The following is a 24707-nucleotide window of genomic DNA, read 5'->3' as shown; positions in this document are numbered from 1 at the left end:
CAAGTGTTCTAACCACAACCTCGCCCCTCCCCACGTCCCAACCATTTGAATTTCTGTAGGCGGGAATTATTTTAATGATATTCTAATGGGCCGCTTTGTGATATCACAAAGCCCGGAAACCAACGCTGTAGTCCAAATGAGCCGTTCGTTGTAGTTCTAGAAAAGGGATTTTTTAAAAACGAAATATCTCCCTTGGAGTGGACTTTGAGATTTGTAATGCCCAAACTTTTATAGGCCCAAACATACACACTACACACTGACTAAAATTTAAAAAGTGAAAAAGCATAATAGGAACCCCTTTAAAAACACTAAAAGGATGACTGGAAACAGATTGACCTTGTCCCTCGTCACTCTCCCCTCCAATGTGCAACTCTAATTGCAATCTAATTAACATTTCACTTACAAGAGAGGATCCAGCCTCCTGCTTGTTCTACAAGCTGGTTAAAAGCCCAATGCACACTAGCGGAATAACTGCAGGTCTGGATGTTCACTACCAGCTCTTGATTTAAATGTAGAAGTTTGATAATGACTCCTTTAGAGGATGCCCTTCATTGATTTTTTTGACATGCCTGATAGCAAGGTGTTGCACTGGCATTTCTTATTCTGCACACTCTGATCAAGTCAAACATCTGTGAGGGAAAAGGTGTCTGGAGGTCTTAAATGAATTGCTAGGTGGAACAAGATATGTTCGTAGAGTTTTATGGCCTTGATTTTAATTAAACAGCAATGAATATTTTATACCTGTTTTACAGTTTAAACATGCAGTTTATCGTTAATCCTACATGTATGACTTGTGCAAAACTAACACTAATGCAAACTCATATCTTGACTGCATCTAGTCAGTCTCTTTAAGGAAAATCACACAACAGGTGCCATACTGAGAATTTCTATCACTCATACATGTATAAGTGGAATTTTACCTACAATTTGCAATCTCTGAAAATCTTAAATTTCTCAGCATTTGGTTGCTAATTTAATGACAGCTACACAAATTAGTGGCTGTTAGTAACAAACAGTCACACATGTCCTAGACTTTGAACCAGTATTCCAAGAATGCTAGGGTGTCCAGAAGGATAACAGATCTCATTTCAAATCATCAAAATAAAATTCCTGGCAGGCACTAGTATTTGGGATGAAACAATCGGTGGCACCCAGCATAACTTCCTACTTCTTCTGTTTATCCGCCCAGAAGTTTAAATTAAGAGATGAAAACAAATCTATTTTTTCTCTCTCTTCCTCGACATTCGTTTTCTATGACATAGCAGCCTCCCTGCTTATCCGCTTTTTTTGAGATCACCTCCAAAGAAAACAGACGCGCAATTATAAATCAGACCACAAAAATTAACCTTGTCCTACATGGGGTCACATCTGTCTGTTGTCTCAGAATGACCCGGAAGTGCTTGGGCAGGTGGCAACATCCCAAGCATCTAAAAACTTGGCTGCTGTCATTCTCCACAAAGGGAGAGGCCCCTGATCACTCTTTAATGTCTCATGTTGTCACTTGGCTTGAGAAATGTGTCAAATGTGTTTTCCAGGACCATTCCAAAAGCATTCCTGTCACCACCCTTTTCCACATACAAGTGGAAATGAGAAACTAATATATCGACTGATAAAACACAAGAATGTATGTTCCTAAAATCATTCCATAATTTAATTGAAGCAGTGATCTAGTAGACATGCAACTCTAAGTACACTTACTACAGGGACAATCTGGAGCAACACAGGGTTAGGTGCCTTGCTCAAGAAAACAACCCCTCTGGTTGACAGTCTATAGCTACTTTGCCATGCCATCCTATATTAGTATACCACATTATACCAAAAGTCCAAAATCTGTAACCTTGACATTCAGTTCTCAAGGTAAAGACCCAGAGGTATCTAGATAGTAACCATGCTTGAGTAACCATGTTTGAGAGTCTATTAAGTGATCTATGTTAAACGTGTTTTCTTACCTGATGAAAAAGGATGCTGCAGCTGAAGTGGGATGGTCAGAGGAAGGAGGCACAGCCTGGCCAAACTGAACCGGACTTCTCTGTCTGGAGGGAGTCAGGGACACTCTGGAGCTGGTGGTGTCTGAATGCCATTCGCTCTGCTCTGCTTGACCTACGAGGCCTTGTGTCTGTGGTGGGAAGAAGCAGGACAGATAATTCACACTTTCAAACTCAATAATATGACATTAAATTACATAGTTCCATGAATCATACGTCTAGGTCACAGAGAATCACACCTACTTGAAGAAATAGAGAGAGCAAGTCCTTACAAGGAGCAAGAGGCAGCTCCCTTACGAATTATGTTTCAAAGGTCACATATAAAAAGGAGGAGGCAACAATTACTCACATGCATTTATCATAAAGTACATAATTAACCATCACGGAGGAACATTCATTCCTATACTGAAGGTAATAGGGTTTCAATGGATAGAGATTAAACTGACTAACAAGAAATGTGAATTCCTTATCCAGAACCATAGCAGGATGCAGAGGTTGTCAATCCAGACATGGGTCCACCATGACTTGAGGCAATACAGGCAAGTCTTACTCTACTCTCGAGAAAGTAGACAGATCAAGAAACTAGTCTTCTGTCCAGCCTCCTGCTTGTTGTACAATAAGAATAACTGCAGGTCTGGATGTTCACTACCAGCCCTTGATTTAAATTTAGAAGTTTGATAATGACTCCTTTATAGGATGCTCTTCATTAATTTTTTGGCACGCCTGAAAGCAAGGTGTTGCACTGGCATTTCTTATTCTGCATACTCTGATCAAGTCAAACATCTGTGGAAAGGTATCTGGAGGTCTTAGTGAACTGCTAGGTGGAGCAAGTTATTAGTCTTGATTTTAATTAAACAGCAATTAATATTTTATACCAGTTTCACACCTTAAATAAGCAGTTTACTGTTAATCCATCATGTGTCACTTGTGCACAAACTAACACTAATGCATATTTATGTCCAGAAAGCAGCTAGTCAAAGTCTTTTTAAGAAAAATCACACAACAGGCACCATATTGAGCATTTCTATCACTCATACATGTATGAGTGGATTGTCCCTGGCGTATGCAATCTCTGATAGTGCAGTTCTTCAATTTCTCAGCCTTTGGTTACTAATTTAATGCTAGTTACACAAATTAGTGGCTGTTAGTAACAAACAATCAAGTATGTCCCATATTCAGCATTCAAAGAATGCCAGGGTGTCCAAAATAAAAACTGACCTCATTCCTAACCATAACAATAAAATTCCTGGTAGGCACTAGTATTTGGGATGAAACAAGAGGTGGTACCCAACATAACTTCCTACTTCTTCTGTTCATCCACCCAGGAGTTTAAATTAAGAGGGAAAAACAAATCTATTTTCTCTCTCTTCCTCGTCATTATGTTTCTGTGACATAGCAGTCTCCCTGCGTATCCGCTTCTTTTGAGATCAACTCCAAAGAAAACAGACGTGCAATTATACATCAGACTGCAAACATTAACCTTGTCCTACATGGGGTCACATCTGTCTGTTGTCTCAGAATGACCCGGAAGTGCTTGGGCAGGTGGCAACATCCCAAGCATCTAAAAACTTGGCTGCTGTCATTCTCCACAAAGGGAGAGGCCCCTGATCACTCTTTAATGTCTCATGTTGTCACTTGGCTTGAGAAATGTGTCAAATGTGTTTTCCAGGACCATTCCAAAAGCATTCCTGTCACCACCCTTTTCCACATACAAGTGGAAATGAGAAACTAATATATCGACTGATAAAACACAAGAATGTATGTTCCTAAAATCATTCCATAATTTAATTGAAGCAGTGATCTAGTAGACATGCAACTCTAAGTACACTTACTACAGGGACAATCTGGAGCAACACAGGGTTAGGTGCCTTGCTCAAGAAAACAACCCCTCTGGTTGACAGTCTATAGCTACTTTGCCATGCCATCCTATATTAGTATACCACATTATACCAAAAGTCCAAAATCTGTAACCTTGACATTCAGTTCTCAAGGTAAAGACCCAGAGGTATCTAGATAGTAACCATGCTTGAGTAACCATGTTTGAGAGTCTATTAAGTGATCTATGTTAAACGTGTTTTCTTACCTGATGAAAAAGGATGCTGCAGCTGAAGTGGGATGGTCAGAGGAAGGAGGCACAGCCTGGCCAAACTGAACCGGACTTCTCTGTCTGGAGGGAGTCAGGGACACTCTGGAGCTGGTGGTGTCTGAATGCCATTCGCTCTGCTCTGCTTGACCTACGAGGCCTTGTGTCTGTGGTGGGAAGAAGCAGGACAGATAATTCACACTTTCAAACTCAATAATATGACATTAAATTACATAGTTCCATGAATCATACGTCTAGGTCACAGAGAATCACACCTACTTGAAGAAATAGAGAGAGCAAGTCCTTACAAGGAGCAAGAGGCAGCTCCCTTACGAATTATGTTTCAAAGGTCACATATAAAAAGGAGGAGGCAACAATTACTCACATGCATTTATCATAAAGTACATAATTAACCATCACGGAGGAACATTCATTCCTATACTGAAGGTAATAGGGTTTCAATGGATAGAGATTAAACTGACTAACAAGAAATGTGAATTCCTTATCCAGAACCATAGCAGGATGCAGAGGTTGTCAATCCAGACATGGGTCCACCATGACTTGAGGCAATACAGGCAAGTCTTACTCTACTCTCGAGAAAGATCAAGAAACTAGTCTTCTGTCGGTGTCTCCAGTGGTGTTCACACAAAAGCTCAGTGAAGGAATAGCAAGTGGGTGCTCGAGATGAACAGTGTATGATTCTACGAATTGACTCAACACTGTGATATTTGAAATGCTATCACACAATTCTTGCATGAAGTCTGTGAGGAATTGCTTTTTCGCTGATAAGGAACAGAGGTTTTAATAAAATATAACATCTAGAACATATTGGTTTGTAGTTGTTAAATATTCTTGCACTGGAGCCCATTCATTCACGTACGTTTTCATTATTTTGCTCTTTGTCTCCGAGGCCTGTGAGTAACTAAGTAGCTTAAACCCACAATCAATATGATCTGTCAAGTGCTTGTTTTGAATGAAGGCAGTGCGCTAAAAGGCTTCAGGTAAGGTTGGGCAATTTCCCAGAAAATATCGTGAGTCACTGACAACACATTGAGCAATAGACAACCACGGCTTTAGTGTGGCGTGTCATCTGTGTTGCGTTGGTTGTGCATAATGGCTGGATTCATGTTTGCTCTGGATTCATGTCTGGCAACTAAAATAACATCATTAACAATCTTTTCATGAAGCATAGGCCATCCAGTGCGTGATGTGTCAACAGAACTCTGACAGGAGAACTATTTACAGTATATACCTTGGATGACATATGAGCTCCATATATCACAAACACATGGAAGGATTACTCACATGAGACAGTGTACGACAAGTGGCATCCATTCGGTTTCAAGTCTGCACTTTGTTGAACTGTGACACTTGGTTGAATAATTGCTATTACATAAGCTTCAACTGATTTGAGGGTTGGAGGATTCTGAACAAAGTAAAAAGGGTTTGTTTTGTTTGAGTTGTTTATGTCTGTTTATTCAGATGCTCCATGATTGTGTTTATGTCTATAATTGCTTTCTGTGTATGGTTGAAATCAATAATTGTTATGCCTGTCAGTTCTGTTGCAGAAATGGCAATTTCATTGTTCGAAATTACAAAGTATGCATGCGGACATGACTTAAACTTCAATTAGTTTTTTTTATACATACTATACATACACAATAGCTGTTCCTGCCACTTTTTATGTGAGCTTTTTTTTAAAGCTTAGATGAGATATAAAAAAAACTATTTTGGAGTCCAGGTTTTTAAGCCCATGAGAAGTCAGAAAGAGCTCAGATGAACTTACCACTCATGCATTCATCAATGCAAAAAACGCCATGCTGAATCCGTGACATGACAGTCATATCGCACCATATGGCATTCCAGTTTCAGATGAGCCATGATAAATCAAAACAGCGTCACACTGACAGTGAATGGTGTCTATCTGGACAGAATGGTAATCCCCACATACAGATAAAGAAGGAACGAGTGTCACATTTCACATCGACAGGATGTTTAAACGGACTACGCAGTCAAAACGAGACTGAATTTGGGACTCACAAACACAGACATTAGACACTTGCTTAATAGTATCTCTCTTTGACTCTTTCGTTAAATTTTCTAATTTCTCTCTCGGTCTGCTGAAGTGTGCACTTTGCATCTGTGCTGTACTGCATTTTTGTTATAGCAGATCTTTCTCACTTTTCTATTTCAGCCCACCAAAATTCCTTGTTGAACTCCCTCATTTCCTCTCCTCTCGCCCTGCCTGTATATCACTCTCAGTTTTGTTCATATTTTCCTTCAATCACTCCTTCCACCACTGAAGTTCTTTGGTTTCACTTTCAGAAGTCTCACGTTTCCTCTCTACTCACCTTCTTGCTGTCTGTCGCTCTCTCTGAATTTCAAGTCATTGCTCAGTTTGGGTGATATCCAGCGGGAGCTTTTCTGTACAGCAGTGGGACGTTTAAAACTATTTACTCACATCAATTTTTAATTTTCTCATCTCTCTGCATTATTGTCATGGTGAGGAATGTAAAGCGGACACGGCTCACTCGCTCCATCTCTCTTCCCTTCTCTTTTCCCTCAATTTCCTTCTTTTCCCCCAAGCCCAGTTTATCTCTTTATCCATTATATATTGCTCTTTATGTCTCTCTGCCAAGCAATATAGTATAAGGTTTATGTGCAAATCGGAATAGCAGGGGATTGACTGGGTCTGTGTGGCTGTGTGTATGTGTGTGTGTGTGTGTGTGTAATATGCACTTGGGGACATTAGCGGTCATTGGCTCAGAAGTGTGCAGCTCTTTCTCACACACATACATTATTGTGCTTGTGTCATTATTATGCAGAATGCATTTCTCTGCATGACACATTCACACACACACGCACACACACACACACACACACACATTGAAGCAGCTGTCAAAAAACCCACTATAGGTTTTTGAGGACTTAAGCCCTCCAGTCAAGCTGTTTTCATGAGTGTCAGACACAAAGCACGAGGTGCACACGCTGTATCCCCAGGTCGGGTCATTAAAGTACAGCTGCAGAGAGCTCCCAGCACTTGATAAAATCAGGTATTCTCTTTATGCTGCATCCTACACCCTGTCTACAACCTCATCTCTACACCAGAGTTCAGAAAATCCAACTATTCACATCTCCTTCCGAATGTCTGTGTCTTTCCTTTTCTTTTTTGAAAAGGAGCAGCATAATTTCTTTCTCTCTCTTCCTTCTTATTCTGGCTCAGAGGAAGCAGATCACAGACTGCTCGGGCTGCTTAAGGATTCCTGGTTTTGGGCTCCCAGTAGGCCAGTAGATCATTCCAGCCTACATGAAACCCACAAGGAAAATCCCATCCCGCTATGCTCTAATAATTTTATCTTTATTAAAGTAAAGAGCAATAAACCTGACAGTAACATGCTCTCAAGATGGTTTTTCTTCTTCTTTGTAAAGGTGCTACTCATCAGATTATAGTAAAAAGTGTTTCACCAAATGCTCTAAGAAGCATAAACATTTTTTTACTGTGTTTGTTACAATGCATTCTTGTCTTTACTGAATTTATAAATGTGATGCCGTCTTATAATTTGGGCAAAATAAGCTATCTTAAGAGTTTTGGAAGAGCCTGCAAGTTGGAAGTGTGGCTATGAGGTTTAAAGGGGTCATATGATGCGATTTCAATTTTTCCTTTCTCTTTGGAGTGTTACAAGCTCTTGGTGCATAAAGAAGATCTGTAAAGTTGCAAACACTAAAGTCTCAAATCCAAAGAGATATTCTTTATAAAAGTTAAGAGTCAACCACACCTACCTAAAACGGCTCATTCTAACACGCCCCCACGTCTACGTTACGATGTCGGAAGATTTGCATAACGCCGCCCAAATGTTCACGCAAAGAAAGAAGGCATAACTTTTACTCTCGCTGTAGCATTGTTGCGTTTACGCGGCGCGATGCAACGCAGTGCGTAAAAAGACAGTATAAGTCATTATAATTCGTAATTATGTCCCCACTCGATGCAACAAATCCCTCTTTTTTAATGGGTTTTAATGTTTTTGAATCGTCCCTCCGGCCGGACAGGGCATCACAGTGTGGTAAGAGGTGTAACATTTCCGTCACACGCTTGAGGTATTCGGCCAATCACAACCCACTGGATAGCTGGCCAATGACAGCACACCTCGGGGCATAGAGGAGAAACAATATTGTACAGTATGTGGAAAATAATGTGGTTTTTTTACTTTAAACCGCATAAACACATTTCATTACACCAAATACACAAAATAATGTTCTTTTTAGCAACATCATATGACCCCTTTAAAAATGTGACCTTTTGAAATAGAGCTTCAGTGACAGAATTACCAGCAATTGTAAGTGGGTTTGTAAAACGCATCAATCAAATTTCAAAATAACAGACTTGTTCTCGTGTGTGTCTAAATATGCTTTTATAACCGCTTTATAAACAAGTTATGACTGCAGCACATTGATAGTATCAGATGGTAATACCATGGGGCTTGACTATTGTAATAATTCATTACCATGGGCAATCCAAGAGACTTAAAAGGAATGCAATGGTGTTACCATATAGTACATGTTCAAAAAAACAACATGTGGTCTTAGCATTTCAAGCACTCGTTTGAATCTAAACTTGACAGCTGTCAACTTCTTCATCTTGTGTTGATACTGAATCTCCTGAACTTTGCATCAAAGTGCTTCTTGCCATTTGATGTATCCCTTCTTGCTTTCCAGGAACTCTCACCTGCTTCAAAAGAAGTGATGTGCCTTTACCAAGTAGCACAGGCACAAAAATCTACTTCACAAAACACAAGGCCCCTCCAAAGGCTTCCTGTCAGACTCAGTCCATCTCAATGGCTTTGTCTCCTCCTCTTTTCCCCTGCTGCTTGTCGTTTCTCTCCACAGAAATCAGAGTTAAAGCTCTTTGCTCAAGGCTCTGCTGAAGTCCCAGCGCTCTGCATGTGTTAATTTCATCCCTCCAATCTAATGAAAGCAAGGAGCCTTTCCAAAATTATACAAGGCATGTCTTTGAACAAGGGAAAAGCATAGAGCTCAGAGCTATTCCTGTTCATGCACAGCTTACATGTGCGAGTTGTGTGTTTGTGTAAAGCAGACAGCTTCTGTTGGTTTTTCAAGATGTACTGGGCCAGCAGTTGGTCAACTATTTTTATCCAAGGCTTTTTGCTTTGTGCACAAACACATACTGATTGCTAAAAGCTTAAGTGGCGGCTCGCTCACAGGAATAAAAGCACTTGTTGACATTAACTCAAATAGGAAATGCACAGGCTATTATTAATCTCCCGTCTTCAATAGAGGTAACAGTTAGCAGGAACAAAAAGGCTCTATCAGAGGCCACTGCAAAAGATTGTAAAAGCAACAATTGATACAAAAGATATGTGTTACCATTAGACACCGCTCTGATGCAACAAAGACTCTGCTATGAAAGACAGACAGGTATAGTTAAGCTGACTACCTGTGTTGGTGAGTTTTGTTTAGTTTAACACACTGAAGCTGTACACTTAGTACACATGAGCAGTCCACTGTGGAATGTAACAGTGCAGTAAGGCAGCCAGTCAATAAAACACAAGAGTAATAAAATTATCTCCTCAAGTTATCAATCTGCCAAACATGCATTCTGGTGATCGATAGATATATGGCTGAGACCAATATATCAGCCAGATGAATAATCATATTCAGCCATTATGAGAATAATGTCAACAGTCATTAAACGTCCCTGTTTATTTGAATATTGTGAAAAAAAATGATTCCAATTATTTATTTTTTTACTGTTTTCAATGTTTATAATAATTTTTTTTATTTATTTATCATTCGAAATTGGTTGTGTTTTTTTCTTGCATTTTGTGGAAAATTATATTTTATTCCTCAGGATTCTTTGATGAATAGAAATGCAAAAAGAACAATTTGTTTCAAATAGATTTTTTTGTGACAATGTAAAAGTTTACTGTCACTTTTAATCAATTTATTGCATCTTTGCTGAATAAAAGTATTAATTTCTTTTAAAAAATGAATTAGTTAAAAAATATCTTACTGACCACAAAACTTCGAATGGTAGGCTGTATATACAACCTCATTGTAAACCTTATTGCAGAGAGTAACTAAAACACCAAGTGATACACAATCATTCACTCAAACCGCTAAATCAACAGGTGCACTGACAATGTGTAACTACAGATGTACACATGTGTAAATGAGACAGCATAAATTGTTAACACACTGTCTCAGTGCATTATGTTTCAAACATGCTCTCTATGTATAACTGAGTGCATGTGATTCAGTTATGCAGGTGTTTTCAACTGCGATTCATTCAGACAGCTGTAGGCTCAAATAACCAGACCAATCATCAGCTGATGCCTATGCTGGTAAATAATAATGCTTCAAAGAGCCCTTCAAAGTGAACTTTTCCATACCTCTCAACCATTGGATGGCAGCAAAAGCAGCTCTCTTGACTTGGAATGATGTCAAATTATATCCAAAAAAAAAAAACTATGTTAAACCCCTACACCCTGTAAAAGCTCCAGCTGTGGACAATGAAGACTTTGCAGGGAATAAACAAGGTCCCTTCTAAATTCTAAACACAGTGAGAATTAGGTTTTTTTTAGTAGTTTCTAACAGTATATTTGAACTGCTACAACAGATCAACTGATTACCATTATATCCAATGAATGCATAAACAAAATATCTCGTAGATGGAGAGAAATGGAAGGTTGCATACCGGGTTTGGCTGAGGCAAGAAGTTATTGACACGTGAGATGCTCCACATGCCCTCCAAGTACTGCTGGGCTTGAATGGTGACTGAGCTGATGGTTCCCGTAAGAGGTCTTCCTCCCATGGTCACCTGCACGCTGGGTTTCAGTGCCCCAGCGCTGGAAGACATGCTCTGAGACCAGCCAAGCTCACGCTGCCGCTCCCCCACAGGCAGGACGCTGTGCGCTGGGTGAGGTATCCTCGATTTGGTAGGTCTGGAGGAAAGAGTGACCACGCTGTGAGTCGTCAGCCTGGTGGGGTGCACAGGGAAGGTGTTGGGAGGCAGGGATGGCATGTCGGAAGCAAGGTACAGTTCTTGGAGAGTCTGAAGTGCCTGCTGTTTTAGCTGCTGTGCAGGTGTGCCACACACCTGACACCTCGTTCCTTCATGAGCGCCTTTCAGCGACCAATCAGGCACTTGCAGCTGGTCAATGATAAAGGAAGCAAATCCAGGATCCTACAGAAAGCAAGCCACAACAAAATACTGTTACAGTGGGAAAAAAAGGTGCTTGTTTTGATTTTTTAGATTTTGGTTTGGTTTCTAAAGTTTAAAATAAGAGTTCAATCTCTAAATCTCTTAAATTTGATTTTCTTAAAATTTAAAATAATGTTTTAAACAACAATAATAATAATCTTTCTTATTATTATTAACAAAATCAATCATGTTTTATATCGCTTCTATATATTTTAAAGCTATAAACTATGTGATTTGAAAATAAAAAATTTAAATCTGATTATTTTAAAATAGTGCTGATTATTTAAAAATAGTTTTAAAATAAATAGTTTAAACAACAACAATAAATGCATTATTATTATTATTATTATTATTATTACTATTATCAACAAATATTTTTAAATATAATATATAAAATGTTGTTGTTGTGTATATTTACAACTATATATCTCCATACATTTTTTAAAAATTAAAATAAATAAATCTCTGAAATTAATAATAATATCAAATTATTATTATCATTATTATTATTATTATTATTGTTGTTGTTGTTGTTATTGTTATTGTTAACGACAGTAATACATTTTTAAAACATTTCTAGGTTTTTTATATAGAATAAAAATAAAGAATCAAATGATATAAAGATATTATTATTATTATTATCATTATTATTATTGTTAAACAACGACAGCAACATTTTTTAAAACATTTCTAGATTTGATGTTATATATAGAATAAAAAATAAATAATAAAATGGTATGAAAATATAAATATATTTTCTTATTTTCAGATTTATCTGTGTTTGTGGAATAAAATAAAGATTTTAAACTGTCATTTCCTCAAAGTGATCTAAATAATAAAAAAATGCTCATTGTTCTTATCACAATAACCAGTATGTTAATAGCAGGCCATTTACAAATATGCAGAAAATGTGTATTTGGATGTGTTTTACTGATTAAAAAAAGAAAACCCATAGCCTGCAGACATTTAGACAAGATTGTCCTAGTTTTCCCAGAAGCCTCATCTTAATTATAATATTTCAAACTAAGCAGAGCTGAAAAGTGAGAGTTTTGTGGGTGGAAGGATTGAGCTGGGGACGGGTGGCGGGCGATAGGGTGTAAAGAAAACAACAGCTGAGCCCGGGCATGAAGCACACTGCAGCGTCTATTTACATTTGATAAGACTCCCAGCAGGGAGAGATATGACAAGAGACCCAGCATGAAAATAATCATCTCCCATTCAATGCCAAGGACATGACGCCAGTCTACCTGATGGACAGGGGCTTATGTCTGTGTGCTCACACATTTACACACAATGAAGTGCTTGGAGCAGGTAACTGTTGCTACAATACAGGATCACTTATCATGGTAATACTACCGAACATAAAGGATTACCCAGCCACCATAATAAAAACACTTACCCAAACGGTAAACAAATGGAATTGATAGGAATGAAATTACATTTAAAGCGCTTGTATGGATTTTAAAGGAATTCTTCACTTAAAAATGAAACTGTGTCATTATTTAGTCACTTTCTCATTCCAGTTCTTATTTATGTGCCATACAGGTTTGGAATGACATGAGAGTGAGTAAATGACAACAGAATGTTAATTTTGAAGCAAACCAGTGACTCATTTCTAATGCTGTAATTTCTTTCTCACATCCACACACACTTCTGGTCTTTTGAGAGACATATCTCACATTCTAGATCAGTATTAGGGAGGTCAGACCCTGACTGGAGCCCAGGGCAGCATTAATGTTTATGGTACCTGATTTTCTCAAGAGTCACAGTAGTAACCTGGATGAGTGAGAGCCCAAAGGCACTGCCACAGCACGTAAATCATCTACTATGAGACGTAAAATAAGGATATTTAGAGGAATTAACACCATACTTACTACACAAAACCCTCTTAGGTCTATTCAAGCGACTCAATTAAGCCAGACTTCGATATGTAAGCAAAAATCATCCCACAACTTCTTTGTTTAATAAAATATGGGTCTCCTATGACAGACGATCATTAAGAATACTGGCAGATTTGTTTGTGATTTGTGCCCTGACTTTAAACTTCTCAACTCAGGTTCACTGGAGTCCAATTATTATAAATATTCTGTGTGGGACTGTTCAAAAGGGCATGAATATTTAAAGATGATCATTTAGATAAATAGTTGACTAGTGCAAACTGGGAACAGAAAACCAGCAATACGCTCAAATATATTGAGAAGGAACATGATAAGTTAGTGGTGCTGAGATGATGATTGTGTGTTTTCAAATGGAAATATTTAGAATATGTGCTCAGCTGTTACTTATGTTTAAAATGTTCCCTGTCAGATGGTAGAGCAACATTCTGCAGATGTTTTCATGACAGTTTAATCAGACTGTTTTTAACATTGATAATAAAAATAAATCTTTGAAATAACATGCACAGAATCGTGAACAACAAGACAATAAACCTGTGTTAAAATTGTAAACAGGCTGAATTCTGATTTCACAGTGACTTGTAAGCATACATGTACTTGCTGTGGTACAGTAAAATACACAACCATTAGGATGGTACTATCCATCCACCAATGCCAGTAAGAGAATTATAAAAAATTGAGAAGTGAGAGAGTGAGAGAGTGAGACAGGATACGGGGTAAGATGAGGGTTAGACCCCTGGCCTTGGGGCTTGTAGTTGGCCATTGTGTGACTTTATTGGCAGGCAGCTCTGGGTTTTTATGAAGCTCTGGGGATGAATGCAGGAGCCTATCTGCTGATTAGTGATGCACTAAAGAACAGAAAGGGAACAGAAGGATAAATGACTACATGTGTGCCCTCAGCCCGCTAGTCTGACTGTCTCTAAAATTAATGATGATGAGATATGAGTGTGGGGAAAGGACAGAGAATATGAAGGTGGGGGAGGACTTATAGAGAAAGAAAAAGAGATGCAGACGATACAACTGACAAAGAGAAAGTGAAAAGAGAGAATAATACAAGAAATAATGGATGAGATTGTAACACGTGGATTAAAAAAAAACGTTATCCATGATATTTGACCACTGTGGCTGTAGAAGATTGGTTAAATGGCATATTTAATTCAACAAGACCAAAAACAAGGCTGTGAGGAATAGAAGTAGCCTACAGTCCATTCAATGCATCAAAGCTGAGAAAATAATCTTTCCGTGAATTTCCAGTAGAATTTCCAAGGTTCTGAGAACTAAACGTTCACCTTAAAGCCACAAGTATTTAACTCGAAGGTCTTCCCTATTATTCAAAACAATAATCAAAGGCCCCCATGCGCTAAAATATTTCTTCAAGCATTTCTGCTGTAATCATGACAAAGCTGCTTTTTTCAAACACTTGTGTTAACACAAAATGGGATATGCAAGAAATAATTGACAACGGGCCATTGAATTATTAGAAAATAATGCACGCCCGAGGTGGTGATGCAGCCACGATGCAAAGCCATAAAATGCTCTTGTGACTTGTATTAATTTCTTATTCATCTCATCCATCACCTCCATCGCTAATTCCAAAATGTCATTTTAGACCTAGCACAGAGTCTTGAGCCGTTGATAGCAGACTATTGCAGTTAATAATGAAGTTATTAAGAAAGTTATTAGAGAGAGAGAGAGAGAGAGAGAGAGAGAGATTAAGCAGATGTGAATTATTGTCTGTTCATCTCTCAACAGTGTTCAGCAGCAGCGTCTCTACTAATAGTGAAACTGTAAGTTAATCTGTTTCAAAAACAGCGCAGTATTACCTCGCTTGTGAGAAATTACATGTAGCTTTGAAGTTACTGAGATATTTTACTGATAAAACCATCAGAGTGCTGACAACACGTTTCAGTGCGCGTGTATGTTTCCGTGTGTGTGAGTGTGTGTCTGTACTATATGTGTGTGCGTTTGTATGGGAGAGAGAGCGGGAAAAATAGAGTATATGCTTTCTGTACATAATTAAACATAACTTTGTGGCAAAAACGTAGAAATAATTAAGTCATTTTTATCCTATTGTTTGCTATATTTATTTGCTTGGTCAGTGTCTTTGTGGGTTTTGGTTATTTTGCTGTTGTAAGCAGTGAGGACCTTTGAAATAAATTATTAATTATTATTATTATTAAATTTAATTTAATTTAATTTAATTTAATTTAATTTAATTTAATTTAATTTAATTTAATTTAGCCATGAATGGTACATTTCTGTCATAATTTTCTCACTCTCATGTGGTTCTAAACCTGTATAACTTCTACAGAACAGAAATTAATATATCTTGTTTTTTTGTTTGTTTGTTTTATTTGGTGGGTCCATAAAGAAATGTCAATGGGTCTAGTTTTCCAGTTTTGTTTTGAACCTCACTGACTATCACTGTACGGACAAGAACAGTTAAAACATTATTTAAAATATCTTCTTTTGTGTTCCATAGAAGACAGAAAGTCAAGCAGGTTTTGAACGACATGTTGATCGTACTGTTATCTTTTACCTTATCATCAAATTTAAAGAATATATTGTATTAGAACAGCCTACAAGTTTGGAAAACTTAAATTGTATGTTTATTCATAAATGAATACACTTCTGACTGAGGTTCAAACAACTGGTAAAGATGATTTGGCACTTTTGCTGCAAGTATTGTGGGAGGAGCTTCTCTGAGGTGGAGAGCGGGTTGCGTGAAAGTCCCAGGAACAGCTGTTGCTACACACCCTGTAGTGAAAAGGTGAGCGCTGGGTCTTCTCACAGCAGGCCATTAATACAGATTACATTTACTATACTCTAAAAAGCTAAAGACCACATCCAATGATAATCCCTGTGGATCTCTACAAAAACGCACACATATATGCCATGGTCAATCTACCCAACAGCACTGCAGCCCAGGAGGGATTCCCAAGCAGGGCCATAATGCAGGCTATAGAACAGGAGCTCTGAGATCCTCTGGGCCTCTGTGGGTGTAATTACAGGAGCAGGAGCATATAGGACGGCGGCAGGTGTGTGTGTGTGCACACCTGCATCCATATATGTGTGTAATAAAAGCATCTGGGGTTTGGCTTTCCTTGACTGCTATTAAGAAAGAAAGAAAAAACGCAGTAATAGATTAGGGAACACTATTAACTAGTTGCTTATTAGCATGCATATTACTATTATTGGCTGCTTATTAGTATAACGCACATATTAATGCCTTAAATGCACCAAAATGTGACTTTAATTAAAAAGACTATCATCACAAACTGAGCTGTACATCTCTGTAAAAAGACACAGAAGTGAAACGAGTAAAATCAGTTAAAACCAGCAAAGCTCAGCTCCTAGTAACACATGTTTACTGCAGTAAAACGATCACGCACACTCACGCCACAGGAGAATGTGACAGAGGGTCAGTAGAAACAGATGTTTGTCTGTCTGCTGAGTGACTGTCTTGACAGGCCACAGTTGGTGCTCTCTCATTACTGTCTGATTGATTATATCCTCTGTCAGTGACATTATTTCTTGTATTCTGCACGCGTATGATACAACAACTTATTACATGGCTCTCTCGAATACTTTACTGTAATTGGCCAATCAGAGCATTCTGCTGTCAGATATTTTTGTGTAGTGACCGCTAAACTATAATTGACCAGTTTCTTAAACAGATGTGGTGTCATAATTCACATATAATTCTGCACTTTCATTTTTCTGGTATAATAAAATCATTTTAACTTGAATTAATATATCATGTCATTTGTTTGTTTGGCATTAACAGTAAACTTTACAGGCTCAGGCACTTCACATTCAGTTCTGGTTTTCTGTTTAAAACTCCAAAATTACATAATTAAATAAACCACATAATGCAAATATCAATTCATAAATAAAAATGTCTACACATTTTTTTTTTTTTAAAGTCAGAATCAGGTTTCATAAATTAAATCTGACATGCATGAATATTTATGCAGCAAAATATCAAGACCTCTCTTAAACACTGGCCAGTTTTCGCAGAATCAGCTGTACTAAATCTACAGAGAACAAAAAAGATATGGTTATTGTGCTCAAGTTAATCTCGCATTTGTTTTTCTGAGAAATGTATTTATAGTAATCTGGATTACTGGCCAGCAAAAACTGTCTGAAAAATCTATTTGGTCAAGAAAAGAAAAAGGAAATACAAGAAAATATAAAGACTTTCCTAAAAACAATCATAATGTCTTCCATTAGCAGTCAGTGTTTTTAAAAGTACATCCATTCACATATGTGACCCTGGATCACAAAACCAGTCGTAAGGGTCAATTTTTCGAAATTGAGATTTATACATCATCTGAAAGCTGAATAAATAAGCTTTCCATTTGGCCAGTAATATTTTTACATGACAAACAATATTTGGTTGAGATACAACTATTTGAACATCTGGAATCTGAGGGTGCAAAAAAATCAAAATATTGAGAAAATCGCCTTTAAAGTTGTCCAAATGAAGTTCTTAAATGCATATTATTTATAGGACAATATTTGGTCGAGATACAACTCTTTGAAAATCTGGAATCTGAGGGAGCTAAAAAATCTAAATATTGAGAAAATCATCTTTAAAGTTGTCCAAATGAAGTTCTTAGCAATGCATATTACTAATCAAAAAAATATGTTTTAATATATTTACAGAAGGAAATTTACAAAATATCTTCATGGAACATGATCTTTACTTAATATCCTAATGATTTTTGGCATAAAAGAAAAATCAATAATTTAGACCCATAGAATGTATTTTTGGCTATTGCTACAAATATACCCCAACGACTTAAGACTGGTTTTGTGCTCCAGGGTCACATATATTCTGAGTAAGACTAATTTACCTTGTAGATGTACTTTACGGTCGATTTCCTTTATTTTTTCTGTTGTATATAGACATGAACCTCTCCAAACTCCAGGGTCCATGCAAAAAGAATGCAGGTATGTCCCAATCACCTATCCATCATAGATCGCTCTCGTCGGTAGGACACTTAAATAGCTTTTCCTGCTCACCGGGGCTTGAAAAAGAAACCAGTTTTCACCCAAACTGTTTGGATAACCCACAATACTATTTCCCTTCTGTCTGTCACCCTCCCATTCTCTCTCCTCATGGATCACTCCAGCTGTCAGTGACTCGTCACACCTTGCATGGGCAGGCAATCAGAACTGAGGCTGCAGTAACCACAGACCACAATTTCCAGCTTTCCACCATTTCAAGCTTCTTTAAGTTGAAATTGCGGTTTATTGCTGCAAGACAAACTATAAACACTTGTCTGTGTGTTTGACTTCAGCTCTGCTCCAAAACCTTGTGAGTTTTGTGCAGCCTATGAAAGTCTGTTTCTGCCACAGAATAAAAAGGAAAGATAATTGCAACTTCTAACGATTTTGACTTTATTTTTCACAATTCCAAGCTTATGTCTCACAATTTTGATTTAACCCATCACAATTCAGACCTTTTCCTCAGAATTGCGAGTTTATATCTCAAAATTCTAAATTTCTCTCTCAGAACTGCAAGTTTCTAACAGTTCTGATTTTATTTCTCACAACTCCAAGTTTATTTCTCACAATTTTGAGTTAGCATCTCACATATTCAAATTTTTTTCCCCCTCTTAATTGCAAGTTTATCTCACAGCTCAGACTTTTTTTTATCAGAATTGTGATATATTTAAACTTTATTTCTCACAAAATGCATATTTCGTTCAAGAAATGTTTTGGTACATTTAATTTATTTTTCAAATTAATGCACAAAATCATTTATTACATTTACCAAATGAATATTTTTGTGATCCAGACAGTCCATTTATCCACATTAGGTGACCATCAAAAGAGATATAGGCTACGTTCACACTGTGAGACTTAGTGCTCAATTCCGATTTTTGCTCAGATCCGATTTTTTTGTATAGCTGTTCACATTGTTGTTTTAAATGTGGCCAATATCAGATTTCCAGTGTGAATAGATCATGGTTCTGAACTGACCCACATGCGCAAAAGAACAATATGTACAGGGTTTCCAGGTTTTCACAACAAAATCCGCCTAATTGCTTCTCAAAACTAGTCCAACCTTGGGGGGTTGTAAAATCTTTGAAGTGACTCTCATGAGTGCAGGATCGTGATGAATGTTGATCTTGAATCGCATGAATTCCAATATGACTGTTCAGACTGCGATTGCATTGCAAAACATCTGACTTATATCGGATTTTGTACCATATATGGAAGGCTACGTTCACACTGCAGGCAAATGTGGCCCAAATCCGATTTTTTTTTCCTCACATGTGACTCGGATCTGTTTTTCTCATGACAGTGTGAACAGCACAAACCACATGGAATCTGATCTTTTCAATTCCGATTTGTGCCACTTCCATATGTGGTACTAAATCCGATACAGGTCAGATGTTCTGGAATGCGACTGCAGTGTGAACAGTCATATCAGAATTCATGCGACTTTTACGTCACTCTAGATCAACATTCGTCACGATTCTGCGCTCATGGGAGTCACTTCAAAGATTTTACATACCCAAAGCTATCAAGACAGTTGTGAAAGGTAGGTAGTGACGTGTCAGAACTCATAGGTAATGCAGTGACAACTCTATATACAAGCAAAACATAAGGGCTCGTATCATAAAAGTTTAAAAACTCTGCTCTCTTCTGTCACATCCTTGTCTTTATTTTTCATATTGCCTGCGCATAATTTCGCTGGCTTCTGCGGCAGATCACACCATAAATAAACGTATAATCGCTTACTTTATGTCCTCCGTGTTTACTTCCGTATGACAGCGCGCTGCTCAAGTGTTGCCAAGTCCACAGTTTTCCCGCAGAATTGGGCAACTTTTTCATCATTGCCACGGCTTGTTTATCAGCTCCGTGGGTTAAAGCGACTCCACTAAGTGAATTGGTGGGTTTTTGTTAAATGTGAGCCAAAATAATCACAATTAAAAGAACCAAAGACTTAAACTACTTCAGTCTGTGTGCATTGAATTGATTTAATACACAAGTTTCACAATTTGAGTTGAATTACTGAAATAAATGAACTTTTCCACGACATTCTAATTCATTGAGATGCACCTGTATAACCCCCAGAACGCGATTGGGCTAGTTTTGAGAAGCAATTGGGCAGATTTTTTGTGAAAACCTGGCAACCCTGTTCATATTGTTCTTTTGTGCATACGGGTCAGTTCAGAACCATGATCTGTTCACACTGGAAATCTGATATTGGCCACATTTAAAAAAAACTATGTGAACAGCTATACAAAAAAATCTAATTGATCGAATTGATTCAGAATTGAGCACTAAGGCTCGCAGTGTGAACGTAGCCGAATTGAAAAGATCAGATTCTATGTGGTTTGTGCTGTTCACACTGTCATGAGAAAAACAGATCTGAGACACATGTGAGCAGAAAAATCTGATTTGGCCCACATTTCCCTGCAGCGTGAATGTAGCCATAATATCAAAATAAGACGGGAAAAGAAGTCTGAACTGCAAACCCAAAATTTTTGTAAACTAACAACGCCGCCTTAAGTTGCACTGGAGACTTGCGCGCATGCATATTTATACAAAATAGTTGATTTAATGAGACTGTCTGGAAACTCTCCAGACTGCTCTTGATGATTTATTTATCTATTTAGCCAGAGTTTATGGAAATAAAACAATAAGAAGTACAGTTTAGAAGTACAGCTGCCTGAAGAAAGATGAAGAACAAAGAAGGAAAAGTAATTGCTGCAAGGGATTGTGGGTGTTCTTGACTATTAATAAGCTAATCAAGGTGGATGGCACCACTGAGCACTCTGGGAAAGTGAAGCCCCTGAGTGAAGAGTCAATGTGTGTTCAACCTGACAAGCAGTTCAATCACTGTACTGTCGCTGTACTGTTGGTTGATAGTAGTGCTTCTAAATGACTGACTTCAGGCCGCACATGTTAGCCAACCATTCTGATCAAAAATTCTGATTCATCAATTATAATCCAAAATAATGTCCACAATCTCTTTAAAACACATCTAGTAGGCATGACACAGCCTAAAAAGCCTATAAAGTGACAAAAACCCTTTGCATATGCATACAGCCAAACGTATAGCATTTCAAAGTATACATCATTTGATGACTTGGGTGAAACAATGGCAGGCAACAAATTTGTGCTATAAAGTTTCATCTTTGTCCAGTGTCTGCGCTATTTCTCTCCAGAAGGTATAAGGGATATAAATGTCTTCCCACTCTTTTAAAATAGAGTTGCGGTTGCCTCTAACCACCTCTCAGATGCACTAGTCAAGGTGCGAAGTCCATTGTTGTTGCATCTCTGTAGTGTCTTTTCCGACAATGAAAAACAGGCTGGGCTAGTGTCGCCACCTTGTGGACCAACTAATAACCGCCAAAAATTCAAGGTAAAGAGCTGAGCATTTAGAGTAGGGAGCCATTCACACAGAAAGAGTTTTTGCACTCCACTGAGCTGCATTTCCATTGTTTTTCTATGTAATGTGTTTGACATGTGTTGGACCTTCGCTCTTGTGTCTTGCGACTTTTGAAGGGTCTTGTGCAAAATATGCCATTCTAAAAAAGCTGCGCCCATGTTACAAGTAGTTCAACATTTAAAAAACATGCCTCTTGCTTGCTTTTTTCTTCTTTCAACTGCTGTTTTTAAATGCAAAAAACACACTCTGTTTGAATCACGTCTAAATGTGGTTTTAAAAATCTGATGTGTACCGTGCTGATGACAAAATTCTGTGCATAACACCTAGCAAATGTGTAAAAACTGAAGTATACACTGTAATGATTTTCTAAGTTGTAAGATTATTGGAGTACATTTTACAACAAAACACTATTTCATATTTTTTTTACTTTTTAACGTTTAATTCAAAGTGTTACTTGCTGTTTCTTAGTAACTGTTTGTGACATTTACTAGCAATTTATGAGTAAAACATTTTGTTTTCCATTAAAAATACATAAAAATAGGGCACAATGTACTGTGTTAATTTGAAATCATTTTTATATACAGGTTTTACCTGTATTTTGAATTTTGCACTGCATTGCGTTGTGTTAACAGAAATGTCCATAAAATGAATGGATAATGTCCTGGCAGAAAAATGACCAGTACATTTTTTATTTTATTTTTTTTACTTTTTTTCCAGTGTAGGCTTAAATATATAGGGCTTTCTTAACACCAGTCAATTAGTCTTTCAAACAACCTACCAACTAGTCGAGTATGAAAACTGGTAGTTTCGCACATCACTACTAATTACTAACTCCAGTCACACGCTCCATTAGTTTAGCTAATCTGGATTCATGTGTGTACAAATTGCTTTTGAAGCTTCCTTTGCACACAAGTACTCAACTTGTATATATATTTATACACCTCAAACTGCACTCTGAACAGAGCTTCTATCCAACTTTCATGAACTTTTCCACAGCTCTAAGCCTCCACTCAACTTCCTGCAAGCCCTACCAGAGCCATCTGCTTTCAACAGAGACCTGCTCTCTCGGCGCTAACACACACCAGCCCGTGTGGGCAAGAAAAAAGTTAATTACCTAGTGATAAATGCAAACAGGAAGAGGTAAACAAACAAACACAAGCGTCAGTAATTTACATGAGCTCCACTCGTCTGCAACCAGCAGCACGGGAACTGATGAGATTGCTCACTCTAAAGCACTCGTCTCAGGAACTCAATCTCCAAAGTCAAATCTAAAGCAGCATAATTAGGCAGAGTAATTCACAGCAGAGACTGATGTCTTAGACAGCTCAGAGTGTGTAAACTTTGGAGTTGAATGTGATGAGATGACTCCGGCTACTATATAATTCACAGGACAACATCTGTTAGACAAAAGATGTGAACGTATGAAAACTCTTTTTCTCCATGCATAATGTGAGGCAACTTGCGGGTTGGTGAAATTACTGTCAAAATGTCCTTTAAACACAATTTAAAATCAGATAACATATGTAGATACTTTAAAACAACAGATGATGAAAGATGGCAACCAGTGACTCAAACCATTTTTCATTGATAACAACAATCGCCTTTCAGCATAATAACTTGCAATGCAGTCTGTCAAAATAATTGGAGTAAGGCCAAGTTTGATTGTCTCAAAGGAAAGAAAAATAATGAGGTCTTGTTAATCATGAATCTCATTTGTTTCTCCTGGACAACTAATTGGAGAGCAAATTGAAATACCTACTTGATTCTCTAGCTTCTTAGCAATAGTTTAAAAAAAAAACACTCAGAGATTTCATTATGAGCTCAAACATTTATCATCAACTCTCCCAATATAGCATAACTGTGTATTGAAATACCTACTTGATTCTCTAGCTTCTTAGCAATAGTTTAAAAAAAAAAACACTCAGAGATTTCATTATGAGCTCAAACATTTATCATCAACTCTCCCAATATAGCATAACTGTGTAATGCTATTGAATGCAATTATCAGCAACTTTCATATTTATCTATTTTTATTTTTCATAAGGAATTTTATGAGAAACATTTTAGACAACACTGATACTTATTACAAACAAGATGTCATCTCTATGTCTAAGTCATCTACAGTGGGAATAAAAAAGTATCACCCCCCCTTAAAATAATCAAATTTTGTTGCTTTGCAGCCTGAAATGAAGACGGACACAGATTTTGTTTTATCCAGCTGCATTTACTCAGTGCAACTTATAACATTCAAGTGAAAGATATAACACCAACATATCAGCAAAAAAATAATTTAAAAAAATGAATCACTGAGTTGGAAAAAGGATCACCACCTCCTAAAATCAATCAGGTGTAGCAAATCACCTTCTCAATGGCACACAAAAGCCATTTGACTTTCAACTGTGATCAGCTTTGGTCATTTTGATTAGCTCAGCATGAAAAGAGCTTTCCTGGAGCATTTCAGTCATTGGTAGTGCAACTGAAGCAAACAATCAACTATGGGTGGCAAGGCACTGTTAAAAGATCTCCAGGTTGAAGTTGTGGACAGGCACAAGTCAGCAGATGGATACAAAACAATTTCAAAGGCTTTATCAATGCCTAGAAGCACAGTGAAGTCTATTATTAAGAAGTGGAAGGGATTTGGTACAAGACATACTCTCCCTGAATCAGGACGTTGCTCCAAACTAGATGAAAGAGCCGGAGGAAACTGGCCAGAGAGGCGACCAAGAGGCCGACAGCAACTCTGAAGCAGCTGCAGGAATTTATGACAAAGAGTGGTCATTGTGTGCATGTGACAACAATATCACAAATTCTCCACAAATGTGGCTTATATGGGAGGGTTGCAAGAAAAAAATCCACTGCTCAAGAAAGGCAACATGCAGTCACGACTGAGCTTTGCCAAAACTCACCTTGAAGATTCTGAGACAGATGAGACTAAAATTGAATTATTTAGCCTCAACCACAAACGATATGTCTGGCAGAAATCCAACACACAGCTCACCATCCAAATAACAGCATTCCTCCAGTAAAGCATGGAGGTGGTGATATCCTGTGATCTGGGAGTTTCTCTGCAGCAGCGACTGGAGCACTGGATGGGGCAAAATACCGTCAAATT

General features: G+C 37.7%; 1 protein-coding gene across 1 annotated transcript in view; it reads right to left on the bottom strand.

Annotated features, from left to right (window-relative positions):
- Window positions 1–24707, bottom strand: part of LOC107732702 (kinesin-like protein KIF26A) — a 108944-nt gene that overhangs the window by 47889 nt on the left and 36348 nt on the right. Inside the window, exons 3-6 of the mRNA XM_016544118.1 lie at window positions 10781–11269; window positions 4069–4235; window positions 3818–3911; window positions 1950–2116 (exon numbers count right to left, since the gene is read on the bottom strand). Coding sequence (XP_016399604.1) covers window positions 1950–2116; window positions 3818–3911; window positions 4069–4235; window positions 10781–11269 — 917 coding nt within the window. The remainder of the gene's footprint in view (window positions 1–1949; window positions 2117–3817; window positions 3912–4068; window positions 4236–10780; window positions 11270–24707) is intronic.

The sequence above is a fragment of the Sinocyclocheilus rhinocerous genome, unplaced genomic scaffold (assembly GCF_001515625.1).
Source record: "Sinocyclocheilus rhinocerous isolate Xijiao unplaced genomic scaffold, SAMN03320098_v1.1 scaffold1635, whole genome shotgun sequence".
NCBI lineage: Eukaryota > Metazoa > Chordata > Actinopteri > Cypriniformes > Cyprinidae > Sinocyclocheilus > Sinocyclocheilus rhinocerous.
This window is presented reverse-complemented; position numbering and strand designations above follow the sequence as displayed.